This window comes from Colossoma macropomum, unplaced genomic scaffold (assembly GCF_904425465.1).
Source record: "Colossoma macropomum unplaced genomic scaffold, Colossoma_macropomum, whole genome shotgun sequence".
Lineage (NCBI taxonomy): Eukaryota > Metazoa > Chordata > Actinopteri > Characiformes > Serrasalmidae > Colossoma > Colossoma macropomum.
In genome coordinates, this window is record NW_023494798.1 from 35,878,005 (window position 1) to 35,894,363 (window position 16,359).

General features: G+C 40.3%; 1 protein-coding gene across 1 annotated transcript; it reads right to left on the reverse strand.

Moving 5' to 3' along the window:
- Positions 1-817: 817 nt before the first annotated feature.
- Positions 818-8,677, reverse strand: irf2bp1 (interferon regulatory factor 2 binding protein 1). The gene is made up of 2 exons (XM_036585076.1): positions 6,302-8,677; positions 818-3,729 (listed from the first exon to the last, which is right to left on the reverse strand). The coding sequence occupies exon 1, from the start codon at positions 8,178-8,180 to the stop codon at positions 6,312-6,314; it is 1,869 nt and encodes a 622-aa protein (XP_036440969.1). The 5' UTR covers positions 8,181-8,677; the 3' UTR covers positions 818-3,729; positions 6,302-6,311.
- Between the last annotated feature and the right edge of the window lie 7,682 nt (positions 8,678-16,359).

A 16,359-nucleotide genomic window follows, 5' to 3' on the forward strand; every position in this document is an offset into this window, starting at 1 on the left:
AGCAACACAGAGCAGCCATAACTTTATATACAAACCTACATTTACTACATTGTGTTCTCTTGAGATGGTTCCTCAAGGGTTCTTTAGTAAAGGTAAAGGTTTTGTTTAGAACCATGAGTTCTACATAGAGCCATTTGCATGCTCAAATTGTTCTCTGAATGGTAAAACGTTTTTCAGATTGATGGAAAATGTGCTGTATATGGTTCTGTACAGCATCAAAAAGGTTTCTTCTATTGTTACGAGTTTGACACTGAAACTACAGGAAAACCCATTTTGGTGCTATATAGAACCATTTTCAAAAAGGTTCTATGTAAAACCAATTGCAACACATTCTTCATCAATCTGAAGAATATTTCACCATGCAAAGAACCACTGAAGCATTAAATGGGTCTATACAGAGCTCATGATTATGATTAGAACTCACTTTCACTAAAGAACCCTTGAAGAACCATCTAAGTGTGTACATTCGCCTTTAGCTCCAGTGCTAAAACAGAATGATTGACAAATATGCACATTTCACTGCTGTTGGAAGACAACCTTATATCTCCATTTTTGTCGTTTTTTAGTTTTTGACATAATGTGAAAATGCCTATTGCTCTTTACATTGTGTGTAAATTTCATGATGAATGGACCAAAAGAAACGGCCCAAAATGACTAGGAAAAATTCTGGTTCCACTAACTTACATTAAAAGTAGAGGAAGTTTTTTCCTTCTCCTGTAAAGTTACCATTTTGGAGATACGAGGTTTTCTTCCGACAGCAGGGATTTGAATGTATGTTTTTATCTGATTCCGGACACTTAAGAGATCTGAACACTTGTGAAAAGCAGGTCAATCTTTTAATTTAAATACAATTTGAGCGATAACATAGAAGCCAATTTTAAACAAAGGTCTTACAGAACAGTACGTTTGTTTACGTGTTTACATACATAGTCATTCAGATAATTTTCTATTTGTTAAACAGGATGAAAGAGGTGAAAGCTAAAAACAATAACAGAACTGAACTGAACATGTAAAAACTTCAGAGGTGGACTCTCGTATTACTCGTTATACATCATTGACATGTAAGGATGAAAAAAAAATCTGGACCATATAACTGTAGAAAACAGAAACGTTCTTCCGCGTCTCACCGCCTCCCGACAACTTAGAACAGGGTTACAATACAAAATATAGTGATCTGCTAACACTTTAATAAAAATGTACTTTGTTTTCACCCAGACAGGCTTAAATATATACGATTCCCAACGTGAACCATTCCCCGTATATGGCGCCGATATTTTAATGAAAGCTATTACTTTTACCACAAAAATATATGCTAAAGCATCATATGATACAATTGTTTTAATCCGGCATGTCTATCTTTGGTTTTTCTGTTCATTCAGATACTTAGTGGTACATAAAGCAATACGGTATAAAATCTAGAGATTGCACATCTATAACCATTGAAAGGGAGTATTTCTTACAATCTACATAGAGTATAAAATATAAAGAGAGTTTTCTATACATGCTGGGTTAAGCTTCGAATGGGCATAGTTAAGCGCTTTCAAACGAACTCTGAGCACTTTTAATTTCCAAAACTACTGGAGGTGTGTGCAGCATTTGCAATAACAATACAAAAAGTGTGTTCGTGTACAGTGCTGTGATTGCGGCCGTGAAGGCCTGGAAAACAATCCTGCTGTACAATCTATATCTGTCTGGTGTTCAGGACATTCAGAGATGTCATCATTCATCTTACGCTATGTCTGAGGGGGAACACCACCCATTTTTCAAAGTCATTCAGAGAGGTTTGGTGTGAAATGCTCTGATCTCACTCTTTAAAATGACGGTTCGAGGATTATTTAGTAAAGAAATTTGTTCAGTACAGAACTATGAACACTCAAAGAACCCTTTGCATGATTAAAGTGTTCTTCTATTATTACAATGTCAAGCCTGTAACAATAAAAGAACCATATACCACTTTTTGAGTATATGTTTTTATATAGAACCTTTTTGAAAACTTTTTATTTAATACAAGCTTTTCGCTGTAACAACAGAAGAACCATTTTCATGCTATATAGAACCAGGTACAACATATCAATCTGAAGAACGACTTCACCATCCAAAGAACCAGTTAAGCATCCAAATGATTCTTTGAGTGTTCATCGTTCTATATAGAACCATTTCATGGCTAAATAGTCCTTTGCATGGTGAAATGGTTCTTCAGATTGAGGTGTGGCATATGGTTCTACATAGCACCAAAAAGGATCTTCTCTTGTTGTTGTGTCAAGCTCACATATAACAGAAGAAGCCTTTTTGGTGCTTAACGGAACCATATACATCATCATGACAACCACGTCACCATGCAAAGAACCATTCGAGCATGTAAATGGTTCCTTGAGTGTTCATGGTTCTATATAGAACCATTCCATGAATAAATGGTGCAACTGTGACGTGGTTCTTCCAGTCGTAAACAACAGAAGAACTCTTTTTGGTGCTATGTAGAACCATATACAACACATTCTCCATCAATCTGAAGAACCCTTTCACAATGCAAAGAACGCTTTAGTCATGTAAGGGGTTCTTTGAGTGTTTATGGTTCTACATAAAGCCATTTTCTTTACTGAATGTATTATTTCAGATTTATTTTTGTGTTGTAGTCATGGCGACCTCTGGTTCCTATCACCACCAACGTAAAGACATCTGAACCACTTTACACCAAACCACTCTGATTACATCTCACACACTGGACTGTGGAGAAACTTTTTTTGGAAAAATCGGTGTGATCCCCCTTTAAGGTGTTTCATAGTGTGATTAACACTAAGGGCAAATACAATTAGGTTCATCACCCAAAATTTGAATTAAAAAGCTCTACTTTAAAGCACTGTTACACATTGGGGCGAAATATAAACTCTGTTGGAGTCAACAGACGGAACTGATTGTACTGCAGAAGGACTTTAAATGGGGCGTCTCCAACAAACATGGCTGGATTCTCCTTTACCGTGGCCAGCAGAGCGGAGAGAGAGAGAGAGAGAGAGAGAGAAAAGAAAGAAAGAAGAATAAAGAGTTCAGAGAGGAACACTAGAAGGATGGGAGAATAAAAAGTGGGAAAGAAAAAGACGGGAGGATAGATAGAGGAGAGAGAGAGATGGGAGGAAAGAGAGTGGAATGGAGAGAGGAACAAGTGATGGAAGACAAAAAAAAGAAAAGAAAAGAATGGGAAGATAGAGCGAGGAAATAAAGAGGGATGGAGAGAAAAAAAAAAAGAGTGATCTGAGAGTAGAGGGAGGACAGAAAAAGGGATGGGAGGATAGAGGAAGAAAAGAGAGAAGGATTAAAAGTAATGAGAGAGAGGGATGGAGGATAAAAAGAAAAGGATGGAGGACAATGAAAAAGGGATGAAAGATAAGGTGAGAGGGATGGAGGACAAAGAGAAGGGAATAGAGAGAGGAAAGAGAGGGATGAAGAGAGGAAAGAAAGAGGGTTGGAGGACAAAGAGAGGAAAGAGAAGGGTGTAGAGAGGAGAGGGATGGATAGAGGAAAAAAGAAAGGGATGTGAAGAGGAAAGAGGGATGGAGGATAAAGATAGGAAAGAGAGGGATGTAGAGAGGAAAAAGAGAGGGATGGAGGATAAAGAGAGAGGGATGGAGGGATGGAGGAAGAGAACGTGTGCGGGTGAACAGTCGCCTCTTCAGTGCTGTGGCGTCGGCCGGTCTTTGGGGTTCAGAACTGCAGTGTCTGTGAAACAGAGCAGCTCTGAAAAACACAAACAGAAATATAAACAAAAACATAAAGAAACATTATTAAATGCTTTTAATGTGGCTTAAAAACATTAAACATTTACTGAATTTCTACCAGACCATTCAACAGTGATCACACAGTGTGAGGAGCGTTTAAACAGTAAAATATCTTTTTAAAGGAGTTAAAAGGTTTTTTTGTTTTGATTTCTTTGTTTTTAAATGAATAAAGTGTATAAAATGGAGAATCATGAACTGCATCTGCATGATAATGTTAGCATTGATTATAATCTATTATAATGTGTATGTTCTGTGTACAGTTTGAAGTATGTGCTCAGTTTTGGCCAAAATAAAATTTTCAAAAATAAAAGTCTGAGGAAAAAATCTTACTGTACTGTTTATTTTGTTTGTTTATATTCGACTACTGTGTAAATCTTTCCTCCAGTTACATTTGTGTTGTAACAATATAATCAAATCAAAACAAATCATGAATAAATCTGAGGTCAGATGTTTGCACTCCTTAAAAATGATTATTGTTAATAAATAAACAACTAATAATAAAAAAGCAACTTGATTTATAGATTATGTGGCAATTCAAACTGGTATGAAACAGTTTAAATTATACTTAGCATTATAATACTATTATTATATTAATATATACATAACAGCACACTTGGTTCTTTAAGGGTTCTTCAGTAAACACTATGGTTCTATACAGAACCATGAACACTCAGAGAACCCTTCGTGTGCTTACATGGTTCTTTGCATGGTGAAACTGTTCTTCAGGTTGATGGAGAACGTGTTGCATATGGTTCTATGTAGAACCTTTTTGAAAAGGGTTCAAGCTTCACATCGTAACAATAGCAGAACCCTTTTTGGTGCTCTACAGAACCATATGACACATTCTCTATCAATCTGAAGAACAGTTTCACCAGGCGAAGGGTTCTCTGAGGGTTCACAGTTCTATGTAGAACCGCTGTCTTTACATTATGCTGCCATCTGCTGTAACAAAACTCCGAGATGAGGTCAGATTGGCACCAGACACTAATTTAATCACCATTTTATTTTTTTAGTCTATTTTATTGTGTTTTATCTTCAGCACTTTAGAATTTCACTGCATTTTTACATTAATCACAATTTTAATTTCTTTTAATTCCTTATTTTCTACTTTATTGTCTATTATCTTTAGCTCATTCCTTTAAAAATTTCACTGCGTTTTTATCTTAATCACTATTTTCATTTCTTTTTTTATTTTATTTTCTATTTTATTGTCTTGAGCTTTTTAATTTTTTTTTTGATTCATATGACATATAAATGTTCTCCTAAGCTTCACCAACTCTTTGGAGGTTCTAAAAGTTGCTAGCATGCGTTTAGAGGTTGGTATCACTCCAAGCTAGGATTTTTTTCAGTTACAGCTGCTATTCTGGTGCTCTTCCTCACTCAGAGAGCTGGAAATGACTAGAGTATAATCACAGTTGCATTTCTTTGTAAATATTTAAGCCTCTCTGTTGTTTAAGTGTTTTTCTCTAATGATGAAAAGGAGGTGCTGCATCTCAGGAATGTTATAAGCTGTATTATTATCTAAAGTTTTTATTTGTCTGTTTGAATTGCTGCTGTGTATAAAAGGTGCTGCACAAATAAACTTGTCTTGCTTTGCCTAAAGAACCTCTGAAGAACCATCTCTTCTATTTCTCACCAATGTTGTGACAGCAAGTTAAACTGCAATAATTTCTATAAATTAAGGCCCAGGTCTGATTTCTTGGCCAAGAAAAACTAGCATATTCACTTTTTCACCGGACAGACGAACTCTGGATTATTAGGTTGCATTTCCGCACTTGAAACTTAAAGGGGAATTCCACCAATTTTTCAGATTTTTTGAATAATTCAGTCCTTGCGAAATGGTTAACTGTAGAGACTCAGATGTCTTTACAGTGGTGGTGAAAGGAACCAGGGGTCGCCATGACTACAACACAAATATAGACATTTTATTTACTATCCAGAACCACCAGTGAACCTACACGAGTCTTCTGAGTTTATATGGAATGTTGATGATGGAAAATAGTGGAAAATCTGAAATAATAAGTTTTCTTTGGAGACTATTTTGCCTCACAGCGCCCTGCATGTATCCCTCCACGATGAATGGAGTTTAAGTTCTCTAAACTATCATAAAACAGTGTCTCAGTCATCAGGCAGTGAATTCATAACCATTTCCTGTAGTAACTTTCTGTGTGGGAGCTTTTAGAGGTGGACGTCTGGTTCCTGTCACCACCACTGTGAACAGTTCTGACTCGGTAAGTTTCTCTAGAACAGAGCGTTTCACACCAAACCACTCTGAATGTTTAAATCTTAATAATTTAATTATACCGGAGTTTTAGAAAAATTGGTGGAGTTCCCCTTTAGACAGTGTTGTTAATAATGTTGACTGTTTTTAAAACTGCACTCTTTCAAATTGTGACTGCATTATAATAATTTACCTTTTATCTATTACTATTTTTATCATTATTATGATTATGGCATATTGTAATTACACTACTCCCAGCTACGCATCAGCTCACTTGTACAAGTGTATAAATGCATGTATGCGTGTGCACCTGCCGCAGGTTAGGGGTCTCTCTCTTTCTTCACTTTCACGTCTCCAGCCAGGATGGTGGATATCTCTCCCTGCATGAATGCCCAGGGCACGTTGGAGCCCACCAGTGGGCACTTGTCTCCGCTGGGGCAGTACACCTCGCTGCCCGAGCCCTGGCTGCGGATGAAATCTCGGGTGCAGGGGAAGCAGAACTTATGCCCCGGCACCGACGGGCACTGGACGAAGTGTGTGTCCTCCAGCCGTTCGTGGCAGATGGTGCAGCAGAGAGGGACGCTGCCCGCTCCGGCGGCGTCGCTGCCCGTCACAGCCCCCTGATCACCCCCTCCAGCAGTCGGCATCGCTGCGGCGACCGCTGCCCCTCCAGACCCGGCCGGTGCTTCTCCGTTACGTGATGCCAGGCGCCTCTGCCCGGCCGAAGAGGGGCTGGCGCTGTTCTGGAGACCCGCAGAGGACGAGTGGGCACCACTACCGCCCGGCACATCTTTTGGAGACTGGCCGGCGGTGCCCACATTGTCTGCCACGCTCATTAGGGCGGTGATGGGTGAGGGGTCACTGCCATGGGAACCAGGAAGGCCCTCCTGGAGGCTAGGAGGAGGCTGCCCGGCGCTGGGCATAGAGGTGGCAGGAATGTGCCCGCCTATGACTGGGTACGTGCCAAGGGGCCAGTGCTGGCGCAGCTGCTCCTCTGACGGCAGCCTATCCACACCATCCGGCTCTGGCGAAGCCTTGCGGCGGCGGAGACGGGGCTGGGCCGGGCGGCCGATGTGGCAGAGCGCAGTGGGTAACATGGAGCAGTTGGCGTCCAGGTAAGGCTGTGGGATGGCATCGGGGGTCGGCGGGTCTTTAAATGCCCTGACTCCATCACTGAGAAGCTCCGAAAGCAGGCGCCAATCTCCAGTGCCATGCCTCTTCTCGTATTCGACGTATTTGAAGCCAGAGCTGATCACCTTGCCCGTGTCCTTCTGGCTGTCGTGGAACATCTGCTTGACCAGCGTGAGCAGGCTGGAGAATACCTGGCCGGAGCCGCAAGGGTATTCGACGAAAACCTTCAGCTCAAACTCGACCCCGAGCTTGGCATCGAAGGCGAAGACTCTGCCGACGAGCCCGTGGTCCTTCTTGAACCTCACGTTGAAGGGGGTGCAGCTGGACAGCGTCAGCAAGGTGTCCCTGACCGCTTTGGGGCGCCCGGCCCAGTCGTCGGCCCGGTTCCGGACACTTTCGGACAGCTCAGCCAAGGCTTCGGCATTCCTCTGCTTCTCCTTCAGCTCCTTCTCGAAATCGGAGCTCATGAAAGACGCCACCCCAACACCCATGCCCATGCCCATGGCCTGCCTCTTACTTATCTCGCTCAGCATGGGGGTGGAAATGGTCAGCGGGGCGCTCCCGGCTCTCCCGAGGCCCGGCACGGCGGTCAGCAAGCCATGAGGTGCTCCAACGAGCCCTTGCGCCATCAGGTTTGGAGGAACGGCTCCCACCAGCCCAGTCCTCCTGGCATTGGGGCTCTGCCTGCTCACCTCAGGTGGACCTCCATCCTCAAGCCTGGGGAGCCCGTTTGGGAGCCTAGCAGGGACATAATCTCCTCTAGCTCTCTCATATCTCTCACCAGGAGGTCTGCCTCCATCTACAGCTCCATCCTTCACCCCTGGACCATGCTTACCGCTCGGCTGAGGACCAGGAGACCTACCGTCCTGCATCACATGGGTCCTCTTCAGCTGCCTGGCCGTGTCTATCAGCAGCTCGATGCGGTCCGCACCCTCATAATTCACGCAGCCCCGGCACACAGCCTCGCTGAAATCCCAGATCATGGCCCAGGGCATCTTCGGCAGGTCGCACAGGTAGCACCACTGCCGCCTGGAAGACGCCTGTGAGGAGGAGGACATGTTTTGGGCCTTTGGGCCTCCGCGCGTCCAACCCGCACTAACCTCGCTTCTTCTCGGCTTCTAACTTCTCCGCTCCGAGCTCCCAAACTCCAAGCTTCGGACGGATTCTGCTCCCCGGGCCCCGCCCCGGTCCAAAATCCCTCGGAGCCTGCACGACCGGACCGGGCTAACGGCTCAGTTTTCACCGACCAGGCCGCACAGTTTCGCCTCGAAGACGCTGGAAAGTTACACAACTCCTCCGCGCTGCATTGTGGGACTTGTAGTTTTTCACTAGGGGCTTTTTTCTTTCATTTTCGCTACTAAGCCTTCTTCTTTTTTATTGACTTTCACACCATAACAGGTCGTTTCATTTGGAGGAAGGAGTGTATGGATCACAGAGTTACAAATCCAATAAAAAAGGATACATTTAAAAATAATTATTATCACAACAACATAAAAGAACAGGAGGAACTTAGTGCGATTCTAGATTGAAGAGTTTATTGTCAGACCTACAGAGAAACAGACAGTTGCACTGTTCAATGACATTCCTACTGTGCATTGATTATATATAAATTAGGAAAATACACTATATATGTTATATACTATACCGCAATATGAGTGCAAATGTGTAGTTATGTGCAATAAAGCAGATAATCATTCATTAAAATAATTATTTAAAATTAATTTAAATTACACTGAAATAAATAAAAAATAATTTAAAACTGACATAATGAATTAATTAATCAAAGCATGGTTAGCATAAGTTGACAGATAGAATTCTAGAAGTAAAAACAGCTTTTTTGTTTTTAATTTCAACTTAAACATAATACAAAATCTACACAAAAATCTGTTATCTGGGTTTTTTGCTTCATCACTCGAAATTTATGAATGTAATATTTCCCTAAGAGTGATAATAACATTATAGCATCATCTTGGTGATCTTGATTGGATGAAGGTTCAATTACAACAGGAAGGTAAACAAAGAGGCAAAATAACAGCTGCTTTGCCTCCTTGTTTACTTCCGTGTTGTAATTTAGGTCCCAGAGGATTCCTGCTGAAAATGTGGTGGTGGTTTCTGCAGGAATATAATCCTACAGGATTTCCAGTGATCACTTTCCTGAGTGTTTTTATTTATTTATTTTTTAATTGAGTATAAAATCAACATTAAGGCGCTACAAAGCATATATTGACAATGATCAGCGGCACCGAGCAACACAAAACTGAATTTTCCCATTTTTCCAAATTAAAACGTCCCTGGGGTTTTAAAAAAACAGTTTTTGAAGCACATCAGAATTCTCTTAGCGTTCTCACTCATGAAGCAGTCCTGCTGGACAGCTGTCGGAAATTTTTCAATCTTCCTTCACAATTTCTTGCAGGTCACTTTGGAAAAAAATCCATAATTGTTCTTCAGTGAGCAAATTTCTGAAGGATTTCTGGAGTAGCCGGAGTAAGACAACACGAGAATAAATGCTCAGAATATATCTTGACATTTAATTCAGTTGTTCAGATACATTAATGGGTTCACGTTTCCACGGCGTTCATTAAAAAGTAAGGTAATGTTTAAAATTAATTAAAAATGTAATTTTGTTTAGCATTAATAAACGGATCCTGCAGGTTTATCTGGACTCTTACCGGCAGGAACTTCTAATGAAGGTTCGAATTCTTACAGGACTTCTTTTTTGTAAGGGAGACAGAATGACAAGCCAATCCAAAACAACGGCGAATAAAACGGCTACGTGCACATATTAATTCCACATATGTTGTTTATTTTTTGTGAATATTGTGCACTTTTGTCTCACCACACCCAAAAACGATGCATAGTTTCGATTACAGTGAAGGACCACATTTCCCAGTGTTCAGTGTGGCATTTCACGTCGGTGACGTCACCTCCGCTACGTACTCGGCGAGTTGAATTGGCGGAATACGGGTGAGAAATAAAATAACGTGTATTTTTGTTTTTGTTTTTTTTTTAACACTTTTTGAGATAAATATGATGAATAAATGAAGTCAGTAAGCTGCACTTACATGTTTGAGTTTAGTTTCTAAAGGGGAACTCCACCCATTTTCAAAAAAGTCTACATAATTAAGTGGTTAAGCTGTAATCAGAGCGGTTCAGAGTGGTTTGGTGTGAAACGCTCTGTTCTAGAGAAACTTACCGAGTCAGAACTGTTCACAGTGGTGGTGATAGGAACCAGACGTCCACCTCTAAAAGCTCCCTCACAGAAAGTTCCTACATGAAATGGTTATGAATTCACTGCCTGATGACTGAGACACTGTTTTATGATAGTTTTAAGAACTTAAACTCCATTCATGGTGGAGGGATACATGCAGGGCGCTGTGAGGCAAAATAGTCCCAAAGAAAACGTATTATTTCAGATTTTCCACTATTTTCCATCATCAACATTCCATATAAACTCAGAAGACTCGTGTAGGTTCACTGGTGGTTCTGGATAGTAAATAAAATGTCTATATCTGTGTTGTAGTCATGGCGACCCCTGGTTCCTATCACCACCACTGTAAAGGCATCTGAACCATTTCACATCAAACCACTGGACTGTGGAGCAATTTTGAAAAAATTTGGTGGCATTCTCCTTAAGTTTACTCACTTCATTTGGCACGCAAATGGAAGAGAAACATCGGCATCGCTATTTCTTCTTCCTAAAATAGTCTGGGCGAAGGTTCATATAAAACGAAAGTAAACAAAGAGGCAAAACATCAGTTGAGAATGACGAACCGAGCCCAAACAACGGCGAATAAAACGCTTTTTACTACATTAATTCCACATAAGATGTTGTATTATTGTGAATAATTTGCAAACTGTCGTCTCATCGCACACAAGAAAAAGATGCATGTTTGCGATTGCAGTGCTGGACCACAATTCCCAGAGTTCACCGCGGCATTTTACGTTGGTGTCGTCACCTCCGTTACGTCTACACGCCCGTACTCGAGTGGGTTAGTTTGTCGGAATACAGGTGGGAAATAAAAGCAGACCGTTCGTTGTTTAGAAGCAGATCTTTATTTTGATACTCGCAGAAACTGAACGTCTGAAACCGGAACACACATTTTTGGGTTCGTTAAACATTATTGGAGATAAATACGAGGAACAAATGAAGACAAGAAGCAGCACCGAGTCGTGTTTGAGTTTAGCTGTTAAAGCTACAGTCAATCCACAGTGTAAACAGAGTTACTGAGCACATGAGCAGAGCTGGGCTGAGTGCTGAATACACTGTCCTGAATATATTCAGTAATGTATTCAGTTACAACACATACCAACAAAGGAACATAATCAGAATACATTTAGGATGCATGCTGATGATGAAGTCCATAGGAGAAAAGTGTTGTGAGTTTTATTCAATACACGCTGTTACTGGTGGCATTTTCTTCATCCCTGCTGAAAAAAGGACCATTAGAAACCATTAGGATTAAAAGCTAATGGTTTTGCTTTCTAATGGGAATTGGCTTATGGATTTCCAATAGCCACTAGTTTCCTGTTGAACACCTTTAGATCCCACTGGGAAACCATTAGGATCCTTTACATTGTGAAATCAACCCATTAAAAAAGCCAAAACACATTGCAAAACCATCAGAAAACCAACAGAAACACTTTTTTTCAGCAGGGATTAATATGTTTAATGAAAATTTCGCTTATTTAAAATTCTCAACATTATTTTGGTTCTCATATCCTGCTTTGGTTCACTGCTGCTCCCACAATCCCACTGTTGGTTTAGAAATTCTAGCTTCTGCTGTCCGATACTGCACTGCCTGTCGAGTCTGAATGTGGATGAATCCCAAATGACCGATTTAGCGATATTTTGCACTGTTGGGCTGCAGGAGTCGGTATTTAAACTCCTTCCTTACTGCACTATGTAGGGAGCAGGGAGCTGTTTGAGATTCAGCCCCAGAGTGAGAAAGGCGGCGTCGTCAGACTGGCAGGAAACTCGTGGTGGTGATTTAGTGACCAAAAAGTGCTTATAAACTGAATAAAACAGTGCTGTGTTATCATATGTTCACTGTTATATGAAAAAGGTTTTCAAAATCATGAAATGTCTGCAGTTTAGAGTGACCGAACATTCTTCTCCTCATTCAGCGGTCAATGGTTGCTTAGCAACGATACTGTACTCTAAAGGAACTACATTTCTTGGCGGAATACTTATTTATGAACGAATGAATGAATGAACCTTTAGCCAACTGTGTTTGAACACATTGGAATTAGACCTCCGCATTTAACCCATCCATGCAGTGAAACACCCACATACATACACACTAGTGAACACACACACTAGGGGGCAATGAGCATACTTGCCCGGAACAGTGGGCAGCCCTGTCCACGGCACCTGGGGAGCAGTTGGGCGCCTTGCACAAGGGCACTACAGTCACGTACTGTCGGCTCAGGGGATCGAACCGGCGACCTTCCAGTCACAAGGCTGGTTCCCTAACTTCCAGCCCACGACTGCCCCCATGTTGTGTTATGTTGATTATTATTAATAATAACTTAAATGATTATCTAAAACATGTTTTTTAATATATTTTATGTTGGCCGCCGTTTTATAAAAGCAATAAGCCACTCGAGGCAGTGGGTTACAGTGATTTTATCATAGAGAAGGAAGTTTTACTCTGCTTCACATCGTGCCTAAGAACACCCTTCCCCATGATAAAATCACTGTAACCCACGGCTTTGAGTGGCTCGTTGCTTTAGTATTCTGAATTCTGCCTTTATAAAATGTGACTCGCACTGAATACAGATACTTCTGTATTCTCAATACATATTCGCAACTCTTGTATTCTGTTACATCCCAAATCTGCACACAGTGATGAAGCTTTATTTGCATTTGTCATGAATAATGAAAAAAAATATAGAGCATATATACGTACAGCTTTCATATGTCATAAACAGTAATAAAATTAAAAGAATAACAGGACCAAACCAGAGGACCCAGCACACTAAGAATATTCTCCATAACCACATTTGAGCCATCGTTAAAGGGCCCATAGCCGATGTTTTCCTAGTATTTTATTTCGGAATTCTGCGTAACGTTTTTGCGACTACTTGTGTAACTAAGATGGCCATAGTTCTCTTCTATGTGACATTTTCCAGCCTCTCTTTGTCCTTTATAAATAAACAGCCTGTTTTTGTTACTGTGCCTTTAAAAATGTATATGTAAATGAGCTCTGCTCTGACTGGCCCTGTATTGCACTTCATTCTAAAAGCAGTCCGGGCAGAGAACTTGTAGAGAGGAGAATTATCACTCCGTAACCTCTTCTGGGTTTCTCAGACATTAGAGGGCGCTACTGAGTGAGTCGAAAATGAATGGGTTGATGTATGGAGCCTTTGAGCAAAATCATAGTTTATAAATGCTGAAACATTTTTAATATAAAAGAATACATTAATTTCCTGAACACAGAGCAGCAACCAATCAGCTCTCAGTAGCAGTAATGCTAACCAATCAGCGCTCAGTAGCAGTAATGTTAACCAATCAGCACTCAGTAGCAGTAATGTTAACCAATCAGCACTCAGTAGCGGTAATGTTAACCAGTCAGCTCTCAGTAGCAGTAATGCTAACCAGTCAGCTCTCAGTAGCAGTAATGTTAACCAATCAGCACTCAGTAGCGGTAATGTTAACCAATCAGCTCTCAGTAGCAGTAATGTTAACCAATCAGCTCTCAGTAGCAGTAATGTTAACCAATCAGCACTCAGTAGCAGTATGGCACCCTCTGCTGTTTTACAGTCCTGTTTTTGATAATGGGGTAAACAGGAAGAGGCCAGGCTCCTCATAAACCGGCTCTGGTCGGGGCTGAAACACCCCTTATAACTTCATTGTGAGCGGCCGGGTCCAAACCTCAGTGGGCTGAATGTGCGGAGATGTGTGTGTTGTTTTTTTGACGTCGCTAAAACAATGAATTCAAAACAGGCTGTTTTTCCAGCTTAGTTTCCATATACAGGCCGTATTGACTGGAGAGCGAAGGGTTTGTTTAGAAACTTTTGCATTGTTTTCATACTGCGCCCACTTCCTATATTTAAAAAAAGGAAAAATCTGCTAAATATATTAAAGTAAGAATAAAGTCTACTTAAAACAGACTGATGTAAAAAAAATTCAATAAATAAAAACAGAGACTTTTATTTTGGAAGAATAATTTGCTTTTCAAAGTAATAAATGGTGAAACGTCACAGTATGTCACACAGCATATCACAGATCTTTTTCAAAATAGAATCAGGTGTCTCTCAGCCTGTAGAATTTTTTCACCTTTATCCAGCCGTATGCAAAAGTTTTGGCACCCTGGTCCATGCTGTTGTTGATCTTTTGAGTGTGAATTAGTTAACACACCCTCTACAGAGACACACTTCTGCACATTTTAATACACAATTTTGGTTTATTTTGCTGAATTTGACATACTTGCGGGGCATACAATATGGCCTGTGCAAAAGTTATGGCACATTATCTATTTCATATATTAGAGTCATTCTACAGAAACATCCATTTTTGTGTCCCTAGCTTTGACAGATATATTGCACTTCAAAAACATGTTAGGGTTACAATTTATTTATATTTTAAAATAAAACAACAAGTTATTTTAACAGTTACACCTTCTTTAGGTGAAGTCACTGGTGTGACCTTCTTTATTCTGAGATAATTGTGAAAAAATATTGTGAAAAAAAATTGTGAACACAAATGGATTAAATTCCATATTTTAGTGGATATTCCATGATTGACAACATGTGGTTTGATGTTCTGTAGCAGCCATTCTGTAAAATGCATATTCATTAAAATGTCTCTGGTGTTCCTTTATTATGTGGAACACCAATGAGGATCAGTAACACCAGTGACACCTATGGAGAGACAGAAAAGTGGACGTTTCTGTAGAATGACCCATTTATTAATATGTTAACCTCACTTCAAACATACAACTGAATATCACGGCAGTACTGTGCAAAAGTGTGAGAAATGATCTGTAAAGCTGTTTGTCTGGGCAATAAGCAGTTATTTTTTCAAATAAACACTGAAATTAGAACAAAATCAGGAATAAAATGTGTGTGTGAGTGTGTTTAACTATTTCCAGATCTCTCCTCGAGGACGTCCAGTATTCACAGTTACTGTCCAACACCTGCTTTATCTTATTAATACTTCATTAAAGTAAATCAGCTGATGGAACTGAACAAATCAGCGCGCTGTCTGGAGTTCAGTGAGATGTCAGGAAACAACCCTGTGTTCTTCTGACCTACACATTCATAACTTCACTGAAAACAACACAGTCTGAACACTGACGACTGTCTTTGTTTATTTGTGTTTATTCTAGTGCTATAAAACACAATTACTGCCCAGATAAACAGTTTTAATCAGTTTTCACAGCTGCCTAAGACATTTAAGCAGTACTGTAAATACTAATAACATAACGAACACTGCCACTCAAAAGTTTGGGGTCACTTCTCATAATAATAACTGTTATTCAGTCATAACTCATACAGTGTAGATTGAAATGCTATAAACTAAACACCAAAACTCAAACCAAGACGTAATGCACAGTTTACATGGTAAAAATGGAAGTGTTATTAAATAATAAGCTATAATTTTCTGTTTATCAGAATTTGTTGTCACAAGAACACAATAAATACATATAAATACTCAAAAAAAGAGATGGTTCTTCAAGGGTTCTTTAATAAAGAAAATGGTTCTATAAAATACCATGAACACTTTCCATGCTTAAATGGTTCTCTGCATGGTGAAAGGGTTCTTCAGATTGATGGAGAGTGTGCTGTAGATGGTTTTATACAGCACCAAAAAGGGTTCTACTATGGTTACAAGCTTAACATCATAACAATAGCAGAACACTTTTTGGTGCTACACAGCACATTCTGCATCAGTCTGAAGAGCCATTTCATAATGCAGAGAACCATTTAATCATGCAAAGGGTTCTTTGAGCGTTCCTGGCTCTATTTAGAACCATTTTCTTTATTAAAGAACCCTTGAAGAACCATCCTTTTTTAAGAGTGTAGCTGAGATTTGGTTCTCGGTTTTCAAACGTGAGGCATTGTGGGTGTCAGGTTCTTTATCAGTTCGTTCTCAGTGATGTACAGATTTAGCAGTTATCATTAAATCAGTCACAGCTCCGGTTCTCCTCCAGAACCTCTTCATTCTTACAGCTTCACACTAACCGACTGAAACTCGTACGAAATTATTTTCATCGTAGAATCATTTTATACACG